The sequence below is a fragment of the Simochromis diagramma genome, unplaced genomic scaffold, assembly GCF_900408965.1.
Source record: "Simochromis diagramma unplaced genomic scaffold, fSimDia1.1 OVJJ01000131.1, whole genome shotgun sequence".
NCBI classification, from domain to species: domain Eukaryota; kingdom Metazoa; phylum Chordata; class Actinopteri; order Cichliformes; family Cichlidae; genus Simochromis; species Simochromis diagramma.
The window spans coordinates 4,822,638-4,843,406 of record NW_024387200.1 but is presented as its reverse complement, the minus strand read 5'-3'; the positions used below and the strand labels follow the sequence as shown (position 1 = coordinate 4,843,406).

At 39.5% G+C, this 20,769-nt stretch overlaps 2 protein-coding genes across 2 annotated transcripts; both read left to right on the top strand.

Annotated features, from left to right (window-relative positions):
- Positions 1–2,421: 2,421 nt before the first annotated feature.
- erap1b (endoplasmic reticulum aminopeptidase 1b) lies at positions 2,422–13,277 on the top strand. The gene is made up of 19 exons (XM_040050886.1): positions 2,422–2,768; positions 3,074–3,584; positions 3,932–4,070; positions 4,256–4,390; positions 4,577–4,697; positions 5,032–5,186; positions 5,972–6,085; positions 6,297–6,428; positions 6,659–6,790; positions 6,917–7,000; positions 7,135–7,292; positions 8,082–8,161; positions 8,274–8,457; positions 8,719–8,875; positions 10,324–10,508; positions 10,602–10,763; positions 10,867–11,007; positions 11,306–11,387; positions 11,540–13,277. The coding sequence occupies exons 1-19, from the start codon at positions 2,732–2,734 to the stop codon at positions 11,708–11,710; spliced, it is 2,880 nt and encodes a 959-aa protein (XP_039906820.1). The 5' UTR covers positions 2,422–2,731; the 3' UTR covers positions 11,711–13,277.
- A 3,282-nt stretch (positions 13,278–16,559) lies between these two features.
- Positions 16,560–19,954, top strand: si:dkey-283b1.6. Its single transcript, XM_040050284.1, has 4 exons — positions 16,560–16,774; positions 18,169–18,265; positions 18,508–18,769; positions 18,883–19,954. Exons 2-4 carry the CDS (start codon positions 18,237–18,239, stop codon positions 18,994–18,996), a joined length of 405 nt encoding a protein of 134 aa, XP_039906218.1. The 5' UTR covers positions 16,560–16,774; positions 18,169–18,236; the 3' UTR covers positions 18,997–19,954.
- The last annotated feature ends 815 nt before the right edge of the window (positions 19,955–20,769 follow it).

Here is a 20,769-nt window from a genome sequence, read left to right as displayed (position 1 = left end):
ATAAACTTGAACCTTTTGCATGCTTTGTTTCATTGTAAAAGCATGTGAGATGTGAAACTGTTTGATTTGTTTCTCAGATGATCTTTATAGGAGCAATAAAGTCATGAAGCTAAACTATCATATTTCAAATTTTACAGAGCTTTCAAATGTTAGAGAACTGAAGACAATGTGATGCTCACTACATCTGATTTAAGGCCAATAAAAAATGTGTCTTTTCAATCTGCGTAAGTCAGCCTGAAATGCTCAGTCTATCTTACAGTCAGCACTGTTTGGATGTACTGTTTGAATTCAGAGGTAAGGAAAGAAAGAAATGTGTGTCAAAGATATGCAGAAATCCTTCAGCCCTTAATGTTGTCGTACAACACATTAACTAAACATGCTTTGCATGCAGGCTGTTTTCAACACTACTTTGTAAAAGTCTTGAACAATTCCTCATTTCTTTATATTTTGCAAGGAAGATGTGAATAAGTGCAGTGATCTATTGAAACAGGTAAACATAACTGGAAAAACAGTTTATAAGGCAAAAACAGAGTTTATGCTGACAAGCTTGAAAGTCTTTTTGTACAACCACATTTATTTTTCAATATCCCAAATATCACTGGCTGAAATGCCAAATGAAATGCCAAAATGTGCAACTTTGTAACAAGAAGCTAGTAACAAAGTGCCTAAAGATGCAGTGGGTTCTTTATTAAGCTGTCTGTTATGTGCATAAGTCAGAGTTTAGTGGCATATGTGGAGGTAGATTTCTTTTCTCATGTATTAATCACATATTTAATCATATCACATTAGATATAGTAATATCACTTTCTCACTTTACTATAGTAAGAGCACTCCTGTCACTAGTTTGCATGCATGTGGAATGTTAACACAGTGAGGCCATTGTAATGGGAGACATTATAGTGAGACTACTTCTGCTTATCAGGGATGTAAATCCTTAGGTGACGGCTAAGCAGAAAACAAGGTCATAATTCTCTCTGTGAGGGAGAAGGTATAGCCCCCCCCCGTGAGAGAGGCCAACATGTAAGAGTTTGTGGAATGTTCTGTTCTGTCTCTGTATATAAGATGTAAAGGCAGTGGCCACAATTCAGAGATAGTCCTAGTGTTTCACTGGGATGCTCTCTCCACATTGCAATGTGTTTATTAAACCCACTTCAAATCAAGCTCACTGGGTGTGTTGCAGGTTATTGTTTTTTTGGGTTTTTTTTTTGCCTGTCCCATTTGGTTCTTTAGCTGTCAGAATTGTTGTCTGAAGGCCAACAAGAATACCCAATGAATTTACTTTACCAAGTGGATCATCGCGGCCTTGCCGTATTAGTCCATTTGATCGACCTTTGTTGTTATTATTTATTTAATTTTATTTTCAGTTGTTACAGATGGGACAGACATGACAAGGGGATAGGAAAGGGAGAAAGAAAGATGAAGGAAAAGAAAAACAGAAGGGAAGAGGGACAGTGAGAAAGGGTGCTTAAAAAGAGAAAGAGAGAGAAAAAAGAAAAAAAAACCCTCCTGGATCACCTGTTGAGAGGAAAAGAAGAGAAAACAAGCAAATAAACAGAGCAACATAATAAACACAACACCATCGCATTAATCTAGCTAAGTGTAAACAGCAGTAAATACTAAATATTGAATGTTGTGGTGCAGCACACAGGACCGACAGCGCACAATGTGCTTTGAGGTAGCAGCCAAGAAAGGTGTAGTTTATGTCTATGGACAGTGAACATCTGTGTGCACACCTGTGTGAATCAGCGCGCTTGTATTCAAAAGGTTTCCCCATTGCAGGTTATTGTTAAATTTTCCACAACACTTGCAAATCTATCAGTCACACACATTTATACTCAGATGAATGCATCAGAGAGCAACTTGGGGTTAGTATCTTGCCAAAGGATATTTAGCATACAGCCTGGAGCAGCCAGGGAACAAACTACCAACTGTCTGATCAGTAGATGACCTGCTCTACCTCCTTAGTTACAGCCACTCCATGAGCTTGAGCTCAATTAATTTTAGTATTCATGACTCATTTACTTTACTTGTTATGTTCAACCAGAAAAATCCTAACAATAATGAAAGATTTATCACTCAGTGACATACACTGACACCCAAAGGGTACATGTGGTCCATAACTGTAGACCTGCAGGTGACCATAGCGTACACTACTATTTTTTGTCTGGAACTGATCCTCACTGAGGATGGATCAGTGTTCCTCAGAATAAATAAACTTTAACACGTTATTTAATCTCGGATTCTTGCAAAATGTTCGACGAGGACCAATTGAAAACCAAAATACAAGAGAGTTGAGACAGTAAGCGCACGGAAATAACCGTTAATCGAAGCAACGTTGCCCTCTAGTGGTTAAATATATTTACTGCGGGGGCTGTAAACACGGAAGTTCCTGTTTCCGTCCATTTCCTATACAAATTGCTCGTGCGTTTTGTCCCCTTTTATTGCGATGGTGGTGTAACACAGTCAGTAGTTTAAAAATGTGCACCAGAAGTGTTTGATAAAGAAAAAATAGGCGGTATGTTTTCATAACTCACAGCTGGAATATAAGCATGAGCTGCAGACATGACAGGATACCCTGAATTTTAAGCGTCTTTATCAGGTCTTAGACTCAGAGTTACAGCCACAGCTGTAAGTGAAATGACCTAAACTGACACCTCAGCTTAGTGAACCTTTCCTTCGTTTTCTCCCAGCATGCAATTCCCCCCTTTCTGTGTTTCACTTTCATTTTTCAATGATTTCTGCTGAAGCTGCGTGCAGGAGACGAAGCGGTAAGTTAGCAATTTTTTACATATAGCTCACATAATTTATAAAATAATGAGAATGTAAGATAAGATGCTTTTTGGCTTCTGAAAATCTGAGTCATTTTGATTGTAATGCATGATTATACAACGAATCCATTTGTGTGAAATCGAAAGTAATGCTTTTCCCGGTCCTTTGTCATGTGTTATAAAGTACCATGAGAAGCAGTAGTTTGTTTGACAGTCCAGCTATCCTGAGATGTTCGGTGTTTGCTGTGTGACACTACAAGTAAGCGGAGAGATATTGCATTTAGTTTTCTGTGTTTGTATTTCAGGTCCCGCCTCTGTTGTCACCATGTTAGTGGCTCCTCTCCTGCTGGTGCTGTTCGTTCCCTTTTCTCCCTCATCTGGAGCACAGTTACCAAATCAAGCCAAGGCCAAAGACCTCCCTATTGCCACCAATGGTCAGCCCTTCCCCTGGGACCGCATGAGACTTCCCACAACCGTCACTCCACTCCACTATGACCTGGCCATACACCCCAATCTGACCACCCTGGACTTCACTGGCGTTGTTCGTATTGAGCTTGATGTGCATGAAGACACCAACACTGTGATTCTCCATGCCAATCAAATGCAGATATCCGATGTGTTCCTCTTGGCACCTGAAGGCATTAAGCGCCTTAAGGTGTTGGAGTATCCTCGCTTCCATCAGCTAGCCTTGCTGTCAGACTCAGTGCTCATCAAAGGTAGGAAGTATGAAGTTCATCTGGCATTTGCTGCCAACCTGTCTGACAGTTTCCATGGTTTCTACAAGGGAAGCTACCGCACCAGCAGCGGGGAGGTCAGGTAAGGCCACGAGGCATTTTGAATGTTCTCTGTGTTTATTTTACTAATAATACTAAATTTCTCTTTTGACAAATAACTAAAATAACTGAAGAACGTCAGAGAAAAAAATGAATGGCATCCTTGTTCACCTCCATTTTATTGGCTGTTATCAGATACTGAAGTAAAATCTTCCTTTTTGCAACAGAGAACAAAGAGTTTATTGTAAATGTAGTGCAACTTTGGAATTGGCTATAAAATCAGTGCAAGTAAAAGCTTAAAGTTCACCAAAAAAAGATTATTTAGTGCTGAAAGCTCCTAATCACACCAGCTTTAATCCACTTTCACTTTGTGCTTGATTACATTTTCAGAGTCCTGGCGTCCACGCAGTTTGAAGCGACTTTTGCTCGTGGAGCCTTCCCCTGTTTTGACGAACCCGCCTTCAAAGCCAACTTCACCATACGAATTATTCGAGAGCCTCGCCACATAGCCATATCCAACATGCCAATGGTAAATGTAGACTGACCAGTCTCAGTTTACTTTAAGCATAAATGAGTAATTGCCAGAAATATGGATTTATTAAAAAGAACAAAATAGCAACATGCTTATATACATACGACTATATATGCACATCTGCAATATTATGGACCTCTCCTTTCTTTTCTTAATTATTAAAACACACCTGCGTTTCTCAGGTTAAAACTGTGGAGTTGCCGGGTGGTTTGCTTGAGGATCACTTTGACACCACTGTGAAAATGAGCACTTACCTGGTTGCCTACATTGTGTCGGACTTCAAGTCTGTGAGCAAGACGACCCAGCATGGTGTCAAGGTGAGATGCACACCAGATGCTTCTTATTAAAAAGACTTGTTTTAGTCAGCAGTTTGACTAAAATACTTTGCATAGGTACTGTATACACCTACACGGTGTGAAGCATATCAGACGTGTCATCTAACGACTGTTGTACTAACTGAGAAAACTTTCTTGTTCTTTGTTCTTTACTGTGATTCCCTTCAGATTTCAATCTATGCTGTCCCTGAGAAGATCGACCAGACAGCCTTTGCACTGGATGCTGCTGTCAAGCTGCTGGACTTCTATGATGACTATTTTGACATTCCTTACCCACTTCCCAAACAGGGTCAGTGGAAATCCCATTGTGTTTCCATGTTAAGAGACACACACTGGTGTAGCAGTTGTTATTTTGTAACATATTACAACAGCAAGAAAAGACTTGATGAGTCATAAGTCTCTGTCTGCTTCTGATCCTTTACTCGCCTGTGTGGAAACTGTGCTTTGTGCACAAATTCAGGATCACATGATACCTCATATCTCAACGCTTTGACAGGACAAATATGTAAATTTAGGTGTAGACTGCTCTGTAGATGTATCAGAGGAGAACGTAAGCCATACCTAGTCGAACCGTGAGGTGACATGACTGTACCACATTATTTGTGACTGTGTTCCCTCTGCAGACCTGGCAGCTATTCCTGACTTCCAGTCAGGTGCGATGGAGAACTGGGGACTGACCACCTACAGAGAGACCGGCCTCCTCTTTGACCCTGAAAAGTCATCAGCTTCAGACAAGCTGGGCATCACCAAGGTCATCGCCCATGAACTTGCGCACCAGGTAGCTGCACTGATTCTGTTTGTTTTAAGTTAAAAGTAAAGCATTAGGGGCTAGGCTGTGCAGACAACCCATGTGCTGTAAGGCTAATCCAGAGGTCTGGGTTTGAATCAGTGCCGAGGCCATTTACTGCATGTCTTCACTTTTTTTTTTCTCTTTTTCTTTTCTTTCCTCTTTTTCTTCTTCTCTTTTATTCGTTCCCTTTTTCTCTCTTTTTTCCTTTTTTTTTCTTCTCTCTCTCTTTCTTCTCTTTTTCTTTTTTTTCTTTTTTTCTCTTTCTTTCTTTTCTCTCTTTCTTCTTTTCTTTTTCTTTTTTTTTATATTTCTTTTTTCTTCTTTTCTTCTTTTCTCTCTCTCTCTTCTTTCTTCTCTCTCTTCTTTCTTTCTTTCTTCTTTTTTTTCTCTCTTTTCTTCGTCTCTTTCTTTCTTCTTTCTTCTTTTTCTTCTTTTTTCTATCTCTTCTCTCTTCTTTTCTTCTGCATGTCTTCACCTGGTCTTTCTCCCAGCTTTGTTTTTTCTCTTCAATGTTCTGTCACAATAAAGGCTTAAAATCTAAAAAATAAATAAAAATAAACTCATTCGTGTCAGAGTTCATCAGTCTGTACCAAGTTTTCCAAGTCAGAGCTTTACAAAGAAAATTTGCTTAAATTTATTGTCAGTATGATTGAGCGTAGCATGTGCAGTAGATACAGGTTTGTTTGACTTTTCAGTCGTTAGTACAGTATAACAACACTAAAGGTGAAAGAGCATGTTTAATGCTGTTCTTGCATGTTTTCCTACCTGTCCAGTGGTTTGGAAACCTGGTGACGATGGAGTGGTGGAATGACTTGTGGCTCAATGAAGGTTTCGCCAAGTTCATGGAGTTTATTTCTCTCGACATCACGTACCCAGAACTTCATGTGGTGAGACTTTGAAACTCTATTTAAAACTGACTGATCCCAGGTCCTATTGGAACATACAGATCAGTTAAAATGATTTACTAAAAACCAGAAGGACATTAAAGTCACAGTCTCATAGTTTTAGTAGTGTACATTAGCAGAACAACTCCTATGTTTTGCTGGATAAGGCTACAGAGATGTGCATAAACATGATTCCATCCTCTCATTCTTCCAGGATGATTTCTTCCTGGCAAAATGTTTTGAGGCTATGGAAGTAGACTCCCTCAGCTCTTCCCACCCTGTCTCCACCCCTGTGGAAAATCCCACACAGATCCAGGAGATGTTCGACGATGTGTCATATGACAAGGTTAACCTCGGCTGTTACATTCTGTTTCATGTTTCTGTACTTGTGTAGGATATTGAAACTAACAATCGTCTCAGTATTTCATCATCATGTAAAATCTGTTAATATTTGACATAAATTAGATATTCCCAAAGCTGAATCCACACTGTGCAGTTGAATCAAAACACTGAAGGACTTATCTACGTTTCATATTGTTCCTTTTTTTTAGAAGCATGTATGTATTTTGTTTTCAGGGTGCATGCATTCTGAATATGTTGCGGGACTTCCTCACTCCTGAGGCTTTTGAGATTGGCATCGTCCGATACCTGAAGCGCTACAGCTACCAAAACACTGTGAACAGCCACCTGTGGGAGAGCCTGACCAATGTGAGTGATGTGTGAGCGGTCTCTCTTTTAGAGGGCTGATTTTTCATCAGTCATTTTTCTTCTTATGTAACTGTGAATGCTGAATGTGGCTCATCGTGATACGCGTCTCTGTTAAATGTGCTTCAGATCTGCAGCTCAGATGATCTGGATGAAGGTCGACTGAAACACACAGAATTCTGCTCTAAACGCAAAACTCAGTCCGGAGCCTCGGTAAGTTGTCGTTTGATGCTTGGTAGCAAACTTGTTCAACAAAGCTCTCTGATTGTGAGCATATTTTAGCAATTACAATAAACTCCTGTGACGTTGTTGTATTTATACAACATTATGTTTGTCTGTATATGCAGAAGTGGTACTCTGGTGATGAGCTAGACGTCAGGGCCATCATGGACACCTGGACTCTGCAGGAAGGCTTCCCACTGGTCACGGTGGAGGTCAGAGGTCGGGAAGTCAAGCTCAGTCAGGAGCGTTACTTGAAGACAGACGACCCCTCCCCGAGTGAAGGGTATGCTGTCAGGAGCGTTTTCTGTTACAATGCAAGTTTACAGCATTAAGCTGTCTTCAGCCTGGAGCGTGCAGGAAGCAGGGTGCAATATTTAAACTGTAGTTTACTGAACAGTTCCTGTAACTGTGTAGCTGTCTTTGAAGCTTACAGTGAAAAATCATCACTTTCATTTCTCCAGCCAATAATAGTCTTATGTTTTTACCCCTCAGCTGTAAAAGGTTGATGGGGCGGTGTGGACAACTAAGTTTGTGAATGTGATAAATCGAGAATGAGGAGACGTTGGACCTTTCAATTGATAACATAAGTGTATCTACTAAGAATATTGGACAACTTAATATCTCAGTGACCTCAACTTAAAGGTCAAAGGTCAGAGATCCAATTTTCCCAAAGTATTGTGAATGTGATAACTGAAGAATACAGTAGTGTAGGATTTTAAAATTGATACCATAGTTGCATCTACTAAAAATCTCGGATGAGTTCTATTCTCAGTGACCTTGATTTCAAGGTCAGTGACCCCTGACCTTGAACTCACGGTCAAGACTTGAACTTGACCTAAAAATGAAAGGTCAGAGGTCAGGTTTTCTGAAACTCTTGTGAGTGCAATAACTCGGCAATGTAGGATTTTGAAATTGATACCATAGGGGTGTCTGCTATGAGGCAGAGGGATCACCCTGGTGGTCTCCAGTATTTATATTGTCATAATAAACAGTTTGTCAGTTGCTTATCTTGATTTAATCATGATTAAACAAAGACATTACCTTTTAATTAATCATTATTTTGTGTGTCTAGATTCCTGTGGCAGATCCCGCTGACGTACAAGACCAGTGCCTCCAACACCGTCCACCGCTTTCTGCTTAAGACAAAGACTGGTGAGTACTTGATGACATTGAGCCTTGGTTTTCTTTTAAACGGCAATATTCATTTAAATTTCACGAGTCATCATCACTTGAAAGCTTCTCTTTACTCTTCTGTCTTGTTCAGATGTCCTGTTCCTGCCAGAAGAGGTAGACTGGGTGAAGTTCAACGTGGACATGAGTGGTTACTACATGGTTCATTATGCAGGCGAGGGGTGGAACTCTATTATCAAGCTGTTGCAACACAGTCACACAGCCCTGAGCGGTAATGACCGTGCCAACCTCATCCACAATGTCTTCCAGCTTGTCAGGTCTGTTTAAACATTGCATATTAACACCAAAATTAGCTGTCTATCCTTTGGTATCTAGTTTAAGTGAAGCAGTCTGATATATTGAGCTTTGCAGGAAAACAAAGTATTATACATTCCACATACATTGCTTTTTCCCTACTCTTTGTTCTAAAGACAAGAATTTTAAAATATATCAGCTAAAATTATGTTTAGATCCAAGCACACAGTATGCTAGAAAGGAGAAAAGGGCAGCAGGATGTTTACCTGACATCTGTCTTGCAGTATAGAGAAGGTGAGGCTCGACACGGCTTTGGAGCTGTCGCTTTACCTGTCCAGAGAGACCAAGATCATGGCTGTGACTCAGGGCTTTGGAGAGCTTGTGCCGCTTTACAAACTGATGGAAAAGAGAGACATGAAGGTGCTGGAGAACCAGATGAAGGTTAGTTTGCTGGCACATTACTTGGCACATTATACCAACATATGTGACTCAGTGGCATAGTGCGACCAAGCTCAACAAAGCACAGGCCCAATTAGGGAAAAAAAGAATAACCTTTGCCTTTACAGTAGTTTAAGGTAAAACTATACATTCACCCATCTGAATTATTGACTTCAGGTGTTCCACGCATATCAACCACTGGACTGAAAAAGAATAAAAAGGCTTTGACTTTGCACATGTTTTATAAGCCGAGTGCCCCAGAGTGCAATATGATATGAAATATTATGATAAAATTTATTGTCCAGTCTGGGAAATTTGTCATGGACTCAGGTACTCAAGATAAGTTATCTTGAGTACCTGAGTCACAAAACAAAAGTACTGTCCCAAAATCAGTGTAATGAAAGATTCATTTTGTATATAATTTAGTTTATAATGTGAAATGTCTAAGAAGCAGGGTTCACACTATATATAATTACAGTTTGTTAGAATTTTACAATGGATGGCAGCAAATGTGAAAAGAGAAGGTTTACAAGATGGTAGTGATGTTGGGAGACAGTGATACTTATTAAAGAGACAGGAGGCGGAGATGAAGAATGGACCGTTTTAGAAATTTCACTTCTTAACTCAAGCAGACCAGTTTGGACACAAAGATAGAAAGGTAAGGCTGAGGTGGTTTGGACACGAGCAGAGACGGTATAGTGGATATGTTGGAGAGAAGATGCTGAAGCTGCCGTGCAGAAAGAAAGAGGAAGACCACAGAGAAGATTCATGGATATAGTTAAGCAGGACATGCAGAGGGTTGGTGTGACAGAGGAGGATGCTAGGGAACGCACGAGATGGAGGCAGATGGTCTGCTGTGCTAAACCTTAAAGGAAGCAGCTGATTTCTGTCTAGTCTTGTCTAATCCATACTCAGAAATACAGAAATGTGAAAAAGTGAGCAAAAACAAAGTCAAGCTTTTGATTTATTAGTGACAAAATATCATATTTAATATCTGTTAAGAGCTATTTCGCTTCTTAATTCTTTTTATTTATGTCTCCACATTATTAAGATGAATTTGTAGTGATAATTTTCTATTTCAGAAATGACTAAAATAATTAATATTCTGTTAAAAAATTGAAGGTAAGGTAAGGACCAGGAAAACCCTGATACAAAGGTATCACTTTGCTAGTATACCCCTGAAGTCATTCGCTAGTCTTACTGCATACACTAAAAGCAGTGAATCTATGGTACCTTAAATGCATTTTCCTGTTATTTTCAACCATGTCCATTGTGATTATGCAATAAAACTCCAATTTAGAAAAACTGGTTAAAAAATGTATTTATTTTTTGGTTCAAACATCGTTCGAGGGGTGTCTGACGTTCCTCTTTGCAGGAAAACAAACATACAGCATGTGGATTGTAACTGTATACTCTCTAAGGAGGATTTAATGTCTCTTTTTGTTTTTTAGAGCTATATTGTAGATTTGTTCCAGGATTTGATTGACCAGCAGGAATGGAATGACTCCGGCTCCGTGTCTCAGCGAGTGTTGAGAAGTTACCTGCTGCTGTTTTCCTGTGTCAGGAACTATGCTCCCTGTGTGACCAAAGCCACCCAGCTCTTTAACCAGTGGAAGGACTCTGATGGCACCATGAGGTTTGGAGTCATAGTCAACAATAGCACAAGAAAAGCTGATTTTACTATGTATATACATCTGAACTGAAAGCCTCCTTGTTTTTGTTTTTTTAGCCTTCCTGTTGATATCACCATGGCTGTGTTTGTGATTGGAGCTCGAACACCAGAGGGCTGGGATTTCCTCTTTGAGAAGTACCGCCATTCGCTGCAAATGTCGGTCAAGAGCCGCATGAAGACTGCCATGGCTGTTAGCCCACTGCAGGACAAGCTCAAGTGGTGTGTAGATTATGAGAACTGGGACACATCAGTATTTCTTAGCTAAAGCTAAGGGGATATAATTACCCCTGCTCTCCTTTTACTGTTTCCTTTCTGTCTGCAGGATGATGGAGCAGAGCCTCATCGGTGAGATAATGAAGACTCAGGACCTCCCAGGCGTAGTCGTCTCTGTCAGCAAGAACCCTCATGGCTACCAGCTGGCCTGGGACTTTCTCAGAGCCAACTGGCACACTATGATCAAGAAGTCAGTCAGCCCATCACACACATGTTTTATCATCCACAATACACCATCAGCCTTAAATCCTCAGTCTTGTCAGTTTTGCACATATTGATACTTTTGTTTAACCAGGAGAGAGCACCGCCTTTGCCAAGAGTATTAAAATTGGTAGAATAGCCTATAGTATAAACTTTATTTGTATACAGAAAATGTTGTTTGTTTATTATTTATATATTGATATGAAGTTATTCCCTAACAAAATAGGGAATTCTATCACTGGTTAAAAAAATTTGAACTTTGGTGTTTGTTTGCTTTGATGTCACAGGTTTGACCTCGGCTCCAGCACTATATCATACTTGGTAACTGGGGTAACTAACCAGTACTCTACTAGAGAGATGCTAGATGAGGTAAGTATGGCTGCATGTCTACATGGGTGTTCATTATTTCGATCAGAAGGCATGTCCGTATTTCGGATAACAAGAATATTGCCTGGATCTAAATATTAAGGACGCTGCATCTAGAATGTCGATCAAAGTCTCCCTCCTTTACACCGACTCAGGTACGAAGCTTCTTCGGCTCCCTGACAGAGGAGACGGGCTCAGAGATGAGGTGCATCCAGCAGGCCTACGAGACCATTGAGGATAACATCCGCTGGATGGACAAAAATCTTCCTCTTCTGCAGGCTTGGCTGGACAAGCGCAACCGACGAGTGTCTCATGAGGATTTATAGCTTCAGGAAGGTTAAAATAATGAATAGTGAATAATTACAAACAGAAACAAATCTGTGTAAACTCAAACCACAAAATAGATGAAGTTGATCACAATGACGGTTGTTTTTCAGCTCAAGTTTGTCTATAATAGCAGTAAGTCCTGACTTAAATTGGATTTTTTTTTGTGTCAAAATCACTTTGAATCTCTACCCAGTCCCACAAGTTTACAAAAAAATGAGCTTGCTTTGGGAAAGATTGTGGGTCATTATAAGTATTATTTAATACCCTGAAACTGACTGACCACACTAGTGAGTTTTTTTAATTACACTTGTTTAAACTACAGCCTAAAAAAATGTTAAACAGGTGCATTTCAGATCCAAACAAAACTAATGAACCATTCTAAGAATGTCCTAAAAGTCAGCTCGCTGTCCAGTCCAGCTGCATTTAACCCTCTGTGCCCAGGTTTGCTTCAGTTTGCTTCAGCATCTATCTCTCTCTCCCTCCTTCTCCCTCAATCTGCTGATGTGTGTTTGTGTTTTCCTCTCAGTTTCCAGCACACCTGCTTTCCAAAAAGTTTCACAATGAAGTTGATTTTAAAGTTTATATGGGCTAATGGGAGACTTTTTTTTGCATGGAAACCAATCGTACAGGAGTCCAACTAAATCACATGTGAGATCTGTGGCCTAACTCTTAAAGTGAGCACAGACAGTATGTGTAACCATTCATTCAACAGTGTAAGTGTGCCAGGGAATGTTACACAATGATCAAACCGGTCAAACCGTGCACAGGCATGGTGCAAAACAACATGTGAGCACACTAACATAACAGTCCTCAGTAAGGGGAAAAGCAGCCTTAGCATATAACATAATTATTAAATGAACCTATTTGTTGTTTGTAATAGTCTCCTTTTTTCTGAAGAAAAGATCTTGGTTTTTTTCCACAGAGATGTTTGTGTGTGCTGAGTATGTCTTTGTGCAAGTGTGTATGTTCAGCTGTGAAGTTTAAATTCTGTTTTGGCTGGATGAAGTCACAGTTGTTGCTTTTTAACAGTAAATGTTGAATTCTGCTTCAGTGCGAAGCAGCATAAAGATTATACGATGTGATATAAATAGTGCAAAAGAAATGCACTGAATGTCTGACTTAAGTTTTTTTGATGAAAAAAAAACTAAAAATGTGGGCATGTCTGCGAGTGAATGCTGCAAAACCAATGAAACAGACAATGTAGTGCGCTGCGCTTAATATATTTTTACAGTTTATTGGTTGTCGTTAAAAGATTAGATTACACTTCTGTACATTTATATTTTTCCACAGTTTGGGTAAATTTTAATACTGAGGAGCTAAACATGGATTCCAGCGGCGCTGGTGTGTGTTTTGGTACAGTTTATTTAAATGAGTAAGCTCGGCAAGACAAAAAGCACTGTAAGAAAAAATGTTTTATGTGTGTGTGTGTTTTGTTTTCTTTTTGGTTTATTGAACAGAGTAGCATATTTCCATTTTTATGCTCCTGTTACTAAAACCGTTGTTGAAAATGTAAAGATGTGTGTTGGTTTGATTAAACGTTGGACAAATAAAAGTTTTTCTTTTGAACTATAATGCATTTTTTCTAACAGCATAGTGTTCTAATTCTATTAGTAGTTTGATAAGGGTTATATGTTCAGTCCCTGTGAGTTTTATGGATATAACCTTTGTATCTTCTCATCCCTCTGATCAGCAGGCGTTCTTCCAGTTTGGGAGTGTTTCCTGTTGAATTTTGGGCTTTCTTCTCAGTCACACACACACACTAAAAAGGATCAGCGGTGTATTGATCCTGCCTATAATAACAGCTAATATTGCTGCTCTGAAAGACTCACACAACAGTGAGTCTTTATAGAAGTGTAAAATAAATAGTTGGAATAAACCTTTTAACAAGACTCGTCATGACACAACACCTGAATGCATAGTGAAGGAAAAATCAGATGTTATTAAGCTAAGTGTGTCCAGATTAATTACAAATTGTTACATATTTTAATATACCTTAAAATGACGACTAATGAATCATCAGATTTAACTTCTCTTGCCCAGAGGTGACAGGAAACACGATACTATTATAAAAATGTTTTATTCCACTACTTTCCTTACTTTCATTTTTTCTTAGGCAGTAAATTTCAGCTAAGACCTTGTAGATAAACGTGTCTCTTTCTCTTTTAAACTTCTAATGCTGCCATAAATTCTTTGGAGGGACCTTTAGCACATACTAATAAAAGACACTGATCAACTGACAAAACAGAAATTCATAGAAGTCTGCTTATAACAGGGGTAGGCAACCTTTCTGATGACGAGTGCCATTTAAAATTTCCTCAGAAGTCAGTGTGCCATATGATTGCATTAGCAATAAATCTAATAACGCTCTATATTAGGGGTCGGCAACCCTGGGCACGCGTGCCACAGTTGGCACGCGAAGGGTTAAGTGATGGCACGACCATAGCTGGACTGGCCATCGGGCATACCGGGCATTTGGTCGGTGGCCGATGATTTTTTTTTTTTTTGTAACGGTATATAATGAAAGTGGTGGATTGGCCAGATGCTGGTCGGTGTGTAAAAAGCTAACTCGGTTGTTTGGTGGTGGCTATGGCGAAGCTTCCACAGATTCATTAACATTAATAAGTGGTGGATGCCAGCAGGCGGATGAGAGAAAGGGGAGGCAAGAGGAGAGACCCGAGGCAGCCGCCGGTCCGAGTGTCAGGTGAACTGAACTTCAGGTAAGAAGTTATGACCTGCAGTCTACCTGGGTCAGATATAAACCAAGTTTAGGTGCAGTTTATTTTCATGTGCTGACTTTTTACAGTCAGTTACAATAACTGTACTGCGTGCTAGCTAGCATGACGGAGAGTCTATACAGCTGGGTGGGTGCTATGATGTTACTGATAGTGAACTTTATTTTATTCATAAGGTTACTTAGTAGAGTTGCCAACCGTCCCGTAAAAAGACTGAATCGTCCAGGACTTCAGCTACAATGAAAAAGACATAAACTTGGAGCTGCACAGCTGCCTCTTCTTCTCTCATTCTCTCCCCTCTCTCTCCTGTTGCTACTTCAATCATGAAACTGATCAATGATCAGCTGATCAGCTTTTCTCTCTTGTTTGTTTATCGCCCACTTTGTGCCAGAAAGAGGAAACCGCAGGATGTCGCGCTAAACTACAGCAGCACGTTTAAGCTTGATCAGCTGTTGTTAGAGTTTATTTAATATTTCTTTCTAGTAGCTGATGTTTGCTGGAGCCACAGCTGTAAAATCTGCTGGTCATGATATCGGTCTGGATATGTGGTGAGAGGGAAACATGCAGATGAAACCAGGAGATGTCCTTACTGAACCATCAGAGCTGAACAGGTGATGGAGAAACAGGTTTACCTTTTAGGTGACATGAATGAGTTGAAGGGTTGGGTTGAATATTAACAAACATGCCATATTAGCCCAGTTTATTTCTCTTATCAGTGGTTCTATATATTGTGTAACTGTTCATATAGAGCGTTATTAGATTTATTGCTAATGCAATCATATGGCACACTGACCTCTGAGGAAATTTTAAATGGCACTCGTCATCAGAAAGGTTGCCTACCCCTGCTCTATATGAACAGTTACACAATATATAGAACCACTTTATAGAATTATATTTGTTCGCAGATGTTGGCAGCTATCAGCGAATAGTTATCAGCTGTTTTGAAACAAAAAACAGACACTTTTTATCCATAACAAGAACTCCACAACAGCAAATGAACTGTACAACAGAAAATACAAATCCTATTTATGGTCTCCTCACAACAATGATAAGAGAAATAAACTGGGCCAATATGGCATGTTTGTTAATATCCAACCCAGCCCTTCAACTCATTCATGTCACCTAAAACCTGTTCAGCTCTGATGATTCAGTAAGGACATCTCCTGGTTTCATCTGCATGTTTCCCTCTCACCAGATAACCAAACCGACATCATGACCAGCAGGTTTTACAGCTGTGGCTCCAGCAAACATCAGCTACTAGAAAGAAATATTAAATAAATTTTAACAACAGCTGATCAAGCTTAAACGTGCTGCTGTAGTTTAGCGCGACATCCTGCGGTTTCCTCTTTCTGGCGAGAATGAGAGAAGAAGAGGCAGCTGTGCAGCTCCAGCTTTATGTCTTTTTCATTGTAGCTGAAGTCCGGGACAAACTGCGTCCCTTTTCAGCTCAACACCAAACGGGTAATATTTTCTCTGGATGCAGGACGATTCCGTCTTTTTACAGGACGGTTGGCAACTCTACTAAGTAACCTTATGAATAAAATAAAGTTCACTATCAGTAACATCATAGCACCCACCCAGCTGTATAGACTCTCCGTCATGCTAGCTAGTACGCAGTACAGTTATTGTAACTGACTGTAAAAAGTCAGCACAACGAAAATAAACTGCACCTAAACTTGGTTTATATCTGACCCAGATAGACTGCAGGTCATAACTTCTTACCTGAAGTTCAGTTCACCTGACACTCAGACCGGCGGCTGCCTCGGGTCTCTCCTCTTGCCTCCCCTTTCTCTCATCCACCTGCTGGCATCCACCACTTATTAATGTTAATGAATCTGTGGAAGCTTCGCCATAGCCACCACCAAACAACTGAGTTAGCTTTTTACACACCGACCAGCATCTGGCCAATCCACCACTGTCATTATATACCGTTACAAAAAAAAAAAAAAAATCATCGGCCACCGACCAAATGCCAGGTATGCCCGATGGCCAGTCCAGCTATGGTCGTGCCATCACTTAACCCTTCCCGTGCCGACTGTGGCACGCGTGCCCAGGGTTGCCGACCCCTGGCTTTTATTAACAGATATAAGTTTTTGTTGTGTGTGTGTGTAAGATGAGCAGAGGTGAAAAACCCTGGTAACAATTAAGAATACTACAATTCTCAGTGTATTTCAGGTGCTATTAAACGTGCCTTCTTTGCACTCGCCCCCATGCTTGAACACACTGTACACACCGCCTCTTATCAGGGCACTCATAATAAAAACTGCACTCTGCTCCAGTGAGTTTTCCCTCCCAGTCTCATACGTGAGAGAACTTGTGGCTGGATCGAAGGTAAGGGCACAGAGCTGGCCTTTTTTTCTTCTGATTCCTTGTTTTGACTATTCTGCTCAGTTACAGGAAGCTGATAAAACTGAATCTAATAACAAAAATCTGAAAATACTAGAAGCTGTTTGTTTTAGAAGCGCAGACTAGGCCGCTTTCCCGCTGTGCTTACCGATCATGTGCTCACCTCGCCTACTTCTCATGTGATTGTTTTAGGTTCTCTTGTTCGCTTTTGTTTAATAATTTATTTTAAAAAAAAAAACAACTTTTAATGCTAAATCACCTCAGTACGGGCAGAGTTTTTGTGGCTTCACTATCACAGTTTCATTATGTTGAAAATCTTGTAATCTGTTGCCCTCCCAGCATTTTACATTTAAGAAAATAACAATATAATTTTGGGAAAACCCTAACTTTGGCAACTGAGCCAGCCTTAAAAGCCATGTTTAACACAGTGACCTACTTTTCTCAATTCAAGGCTGCGAATCAGTTAAACAGACCTTTCTTATTGTGGACACCTTGATTTGATTTTTGGCTTGGTGCAGCAGCTGTATTAGTATCTTGTGTTTTTAAGCCTTTGATAATATATCTGTCTTTCCATTCCATCTGATAGTGAATGCTTAATTATTTGATAAACAGGTCTAATATTATGATTTACTCACGAAAAAGGAACTGTCACAAATTGAATTCAAGGTTTATTTGTCAGACACTTCATTCTTATAATCGTGTTGTATAAAAACCATGTTTTCTGAGTAAGTCATGGTTTATTTACTTCATTTAACATGACTCCACAAGTCAGAATTTGGTAACTTGTGGAATCACTCATCCATCTCACCTCTCTGATTCACAGTTTTGAAATCCACGTTCACTAATATGTCAACAGCCTAAAATAAGCTAAGATTTGATTTGCTATCAGGCTATGAAATTGATACCTATTTGTAATCAATTTAATATTCCAAGTCGTCACCTGATTGCTTTCTGGGCATCATGGAACAAGTGCAGTCATCCCGTCTTTGCGAAATATCACTGACAGCAATAGTTAAACTAAATGACTGCAAATTATATGAGGCTACTGTAGTACAAAGTGCTGCTTTGTAAGAAATCTGCTTCCAGAACCTACCTATCCTATCTTATCTATCCTAGTACAATCAAGACAGGCAATAAAAGCTCCTTGGAGATTTCATTTTTCCTATGACAAAACATTGGGTTTAAAGTTCAAAGTGTACACATTTTCCAACTGATACGAAAAGATCTAAAAATGTAACATTTTCATTGAAAGGGTGACCACATAAGCTCGTGAAAGCAAGATCTTTACATTTTAACTGCACTGTTTTTAGATCACTGATGACAAAAAAAAAATAAAAAAATCTATTTATTTTTTTTTGTTTTACATGTTTGCCTTTCAGGTTCATTCAGTGGTTTGTTACTCCACTGTCATTTTGGCCCATTAAGAATTCATCCACCAGATTTAAGGATGTTTTCGGACTACAGTGTCTTTCTACAGTAAGACCCATTTCTTTTCATTGATACTTTTCTATGATAATTACTTTCCTGTGCTGTGTGTACTATGTATTATTGGCTGGAAAAAAAATCCTTTTTTTCAGTTTCTTTTATTCTATTAGAACAGCAAACTAATAAACTGGTAACATCTTCCACCACCAGGGAAGGCTGAGAGTTTTCAAACTGTGCCAGAGTTGTTAGATGACCTGTTCTCTGCTTTCTCCACATCTTCGTCTTTCTCCAAGGATCTTCCTGGGCATCCTGGGTTTTGGTCTCGCCATGATGTTCTGCACCACTATATGCAGACTATGCCATCGCCAAAGGGATGACCCTATATCACGGAGGTCTATAAGACATAGTGACCAGGGCAGGCTCCCGCAGTCCATATATTTCATTCCCTTCCCCAGGAGCATACCACAGGACAGCGAAGATCAAGGTGGTGATGCCATGAGACCACCACGATACAGCACAACAGTCTACTCAGGACCCCCACCTGCCTATAATGAGGTGATTATGATTTTCTCTGCATCTCTTTCTCTTGCGCTAACAAAATAATGCACCCATATATCAGTACATTTAGGCTATTGCTAAATTATAGCTCTTTTTTTCTCTATCTTCAGCTGGAATTTAAGCCTGATGAGCTCCCACCTGCTTACAATGAACAAAGCAGTTCTATGTATCCCATAACACCCCCACCGCCTCGCCCAGACATGGTTCAACCACAGGCACAGTAACAACCATAAGGAAAAATCATTATTGTGTCGAGGTTACGGACACTCACGATATTGCACTGCCTCGTGGACATAAGTAACGAGAAGTTCTAATCTTTTAAGGGTTGGTTTTATTGTTAGACTTGTTTTCTTTATTGTTTTAAGGGAGTTGATGCTGGCACGAAGAGAATCAAAGTTGCGGAAATGGAAAAGGTTTAAAGTTGCAACACTGTAAACGTGTTTCTTTTTCAGCTTGTTCTCTCTGTGTTTATTAGCAGGATATCAAAGAAGTGTCCTATCAGGTATTTATTACATTTAGCGCAGAGCTAAACTGAAATACACCTTGTTTTGGTTTGTGCTCAACATCTTGAGGACGAGATGCATTTTTTTCACCACTTTTACAGACTTCATTTCAACAGACAGTAAAGGGATGGCACTCATGGCATTTACAATAACACTGTGAGAAACAGAAATGGTTGCATTTTGCTTGTTCACAATCTGTATATTTACTAAAAGGGTTTAGATATTCGCTATTCATTCTTTCATCAAAATATTAGCTTTGGGTGACTATTTTGGAAAGCATGTATTCTCTGGTTGCTTTTTAAGTGATGTTCTAAACAAGCACGTACAGTGAAGTACATGATATTGAAGTGTGCCTGACAAGCATGTATTTTCATATATGTATGCCGATTAACTTATGCGACTGTAATAGCACGGTTGCAGTGATGTTGTATTCATATTGTGCTAGAAGAGGCCTTTTTCACTCATGACAGGGACTGCATAGGTGTAACTCATTGTTCAGCCGTTGGTTATGGCCGAACAATCAGTTAGTGCTATTTATTACAGCTGTTCACGTACCATTCAATTACTGCTGTGATTTCTGAGAACTTGCTTTAAGACTTTAATGAAACAGTCACTTTACTTGAAATGAAATTTGTAAATAGACAAAATTCACAAATTAATTGTTCAAATTGTTCTCAGGGAGAAAAAAAGTGAATGATATTTAAAGTAGCTGGTCTACTTAAAGTTCTCTGAACAGACTGAACACTCCAACAAAGTCTGTAATATGAACCTGGAAACAGAGGTTAGAAAAAGATTTCAATGTTTAGGAAATTTTTTATGTAAATATATGTTCATAATAATGATTGTATCACATGTACATATTGTGCATACGTTTAAATAAAGAAAGACACTAAATCAAGCTTGTCATAAATTTTAACAAAGTTGGAATAAAAGTTGAAATGTTTTGCAAAGATTCACTTCGGTGCAACTTAAAACATTGAATAATTTCCAGTTTCTTTGGCTTAAGAAACTCTTGAGGTGCTTTTGCAGCAGGTTTTTAGTCATTATCCTCTGAAGTGCCATTAAGGGTTATCCAATTAGTTTGGCAACATTTGGCTGAATCTGAGCAGTCATACAAGCCCACACCATAACATTGCCTCCATCGTGTTTGACAGATGATATGGTATGCTTCGAACAAAGAGCTGTTCCTTTACAACTTTTCTTGAGTGTAGCCATTAGTTTGTTTTTTTTTGTTTTTTTGTTTTTTGTCGTTGTAAACTTTTCAATTCAATATTTTCATTTTCCCAACAACAATCGCCTCGAGTCACTTTATATAATAAGATATAGATGCTACAATAACAAAGAGAAATCCCAACAATCAGATGACCTCCTATGAGCAAGCACTTGACACAGTGGGAAGGAAAACCCTTTTAACAGGAGAAAACCCCTGACAAGCTCAGGGAGCGGCTGTCAGGGGTCACGTGTGGACGCGAGGAAGAGATGACCCAAACGCAG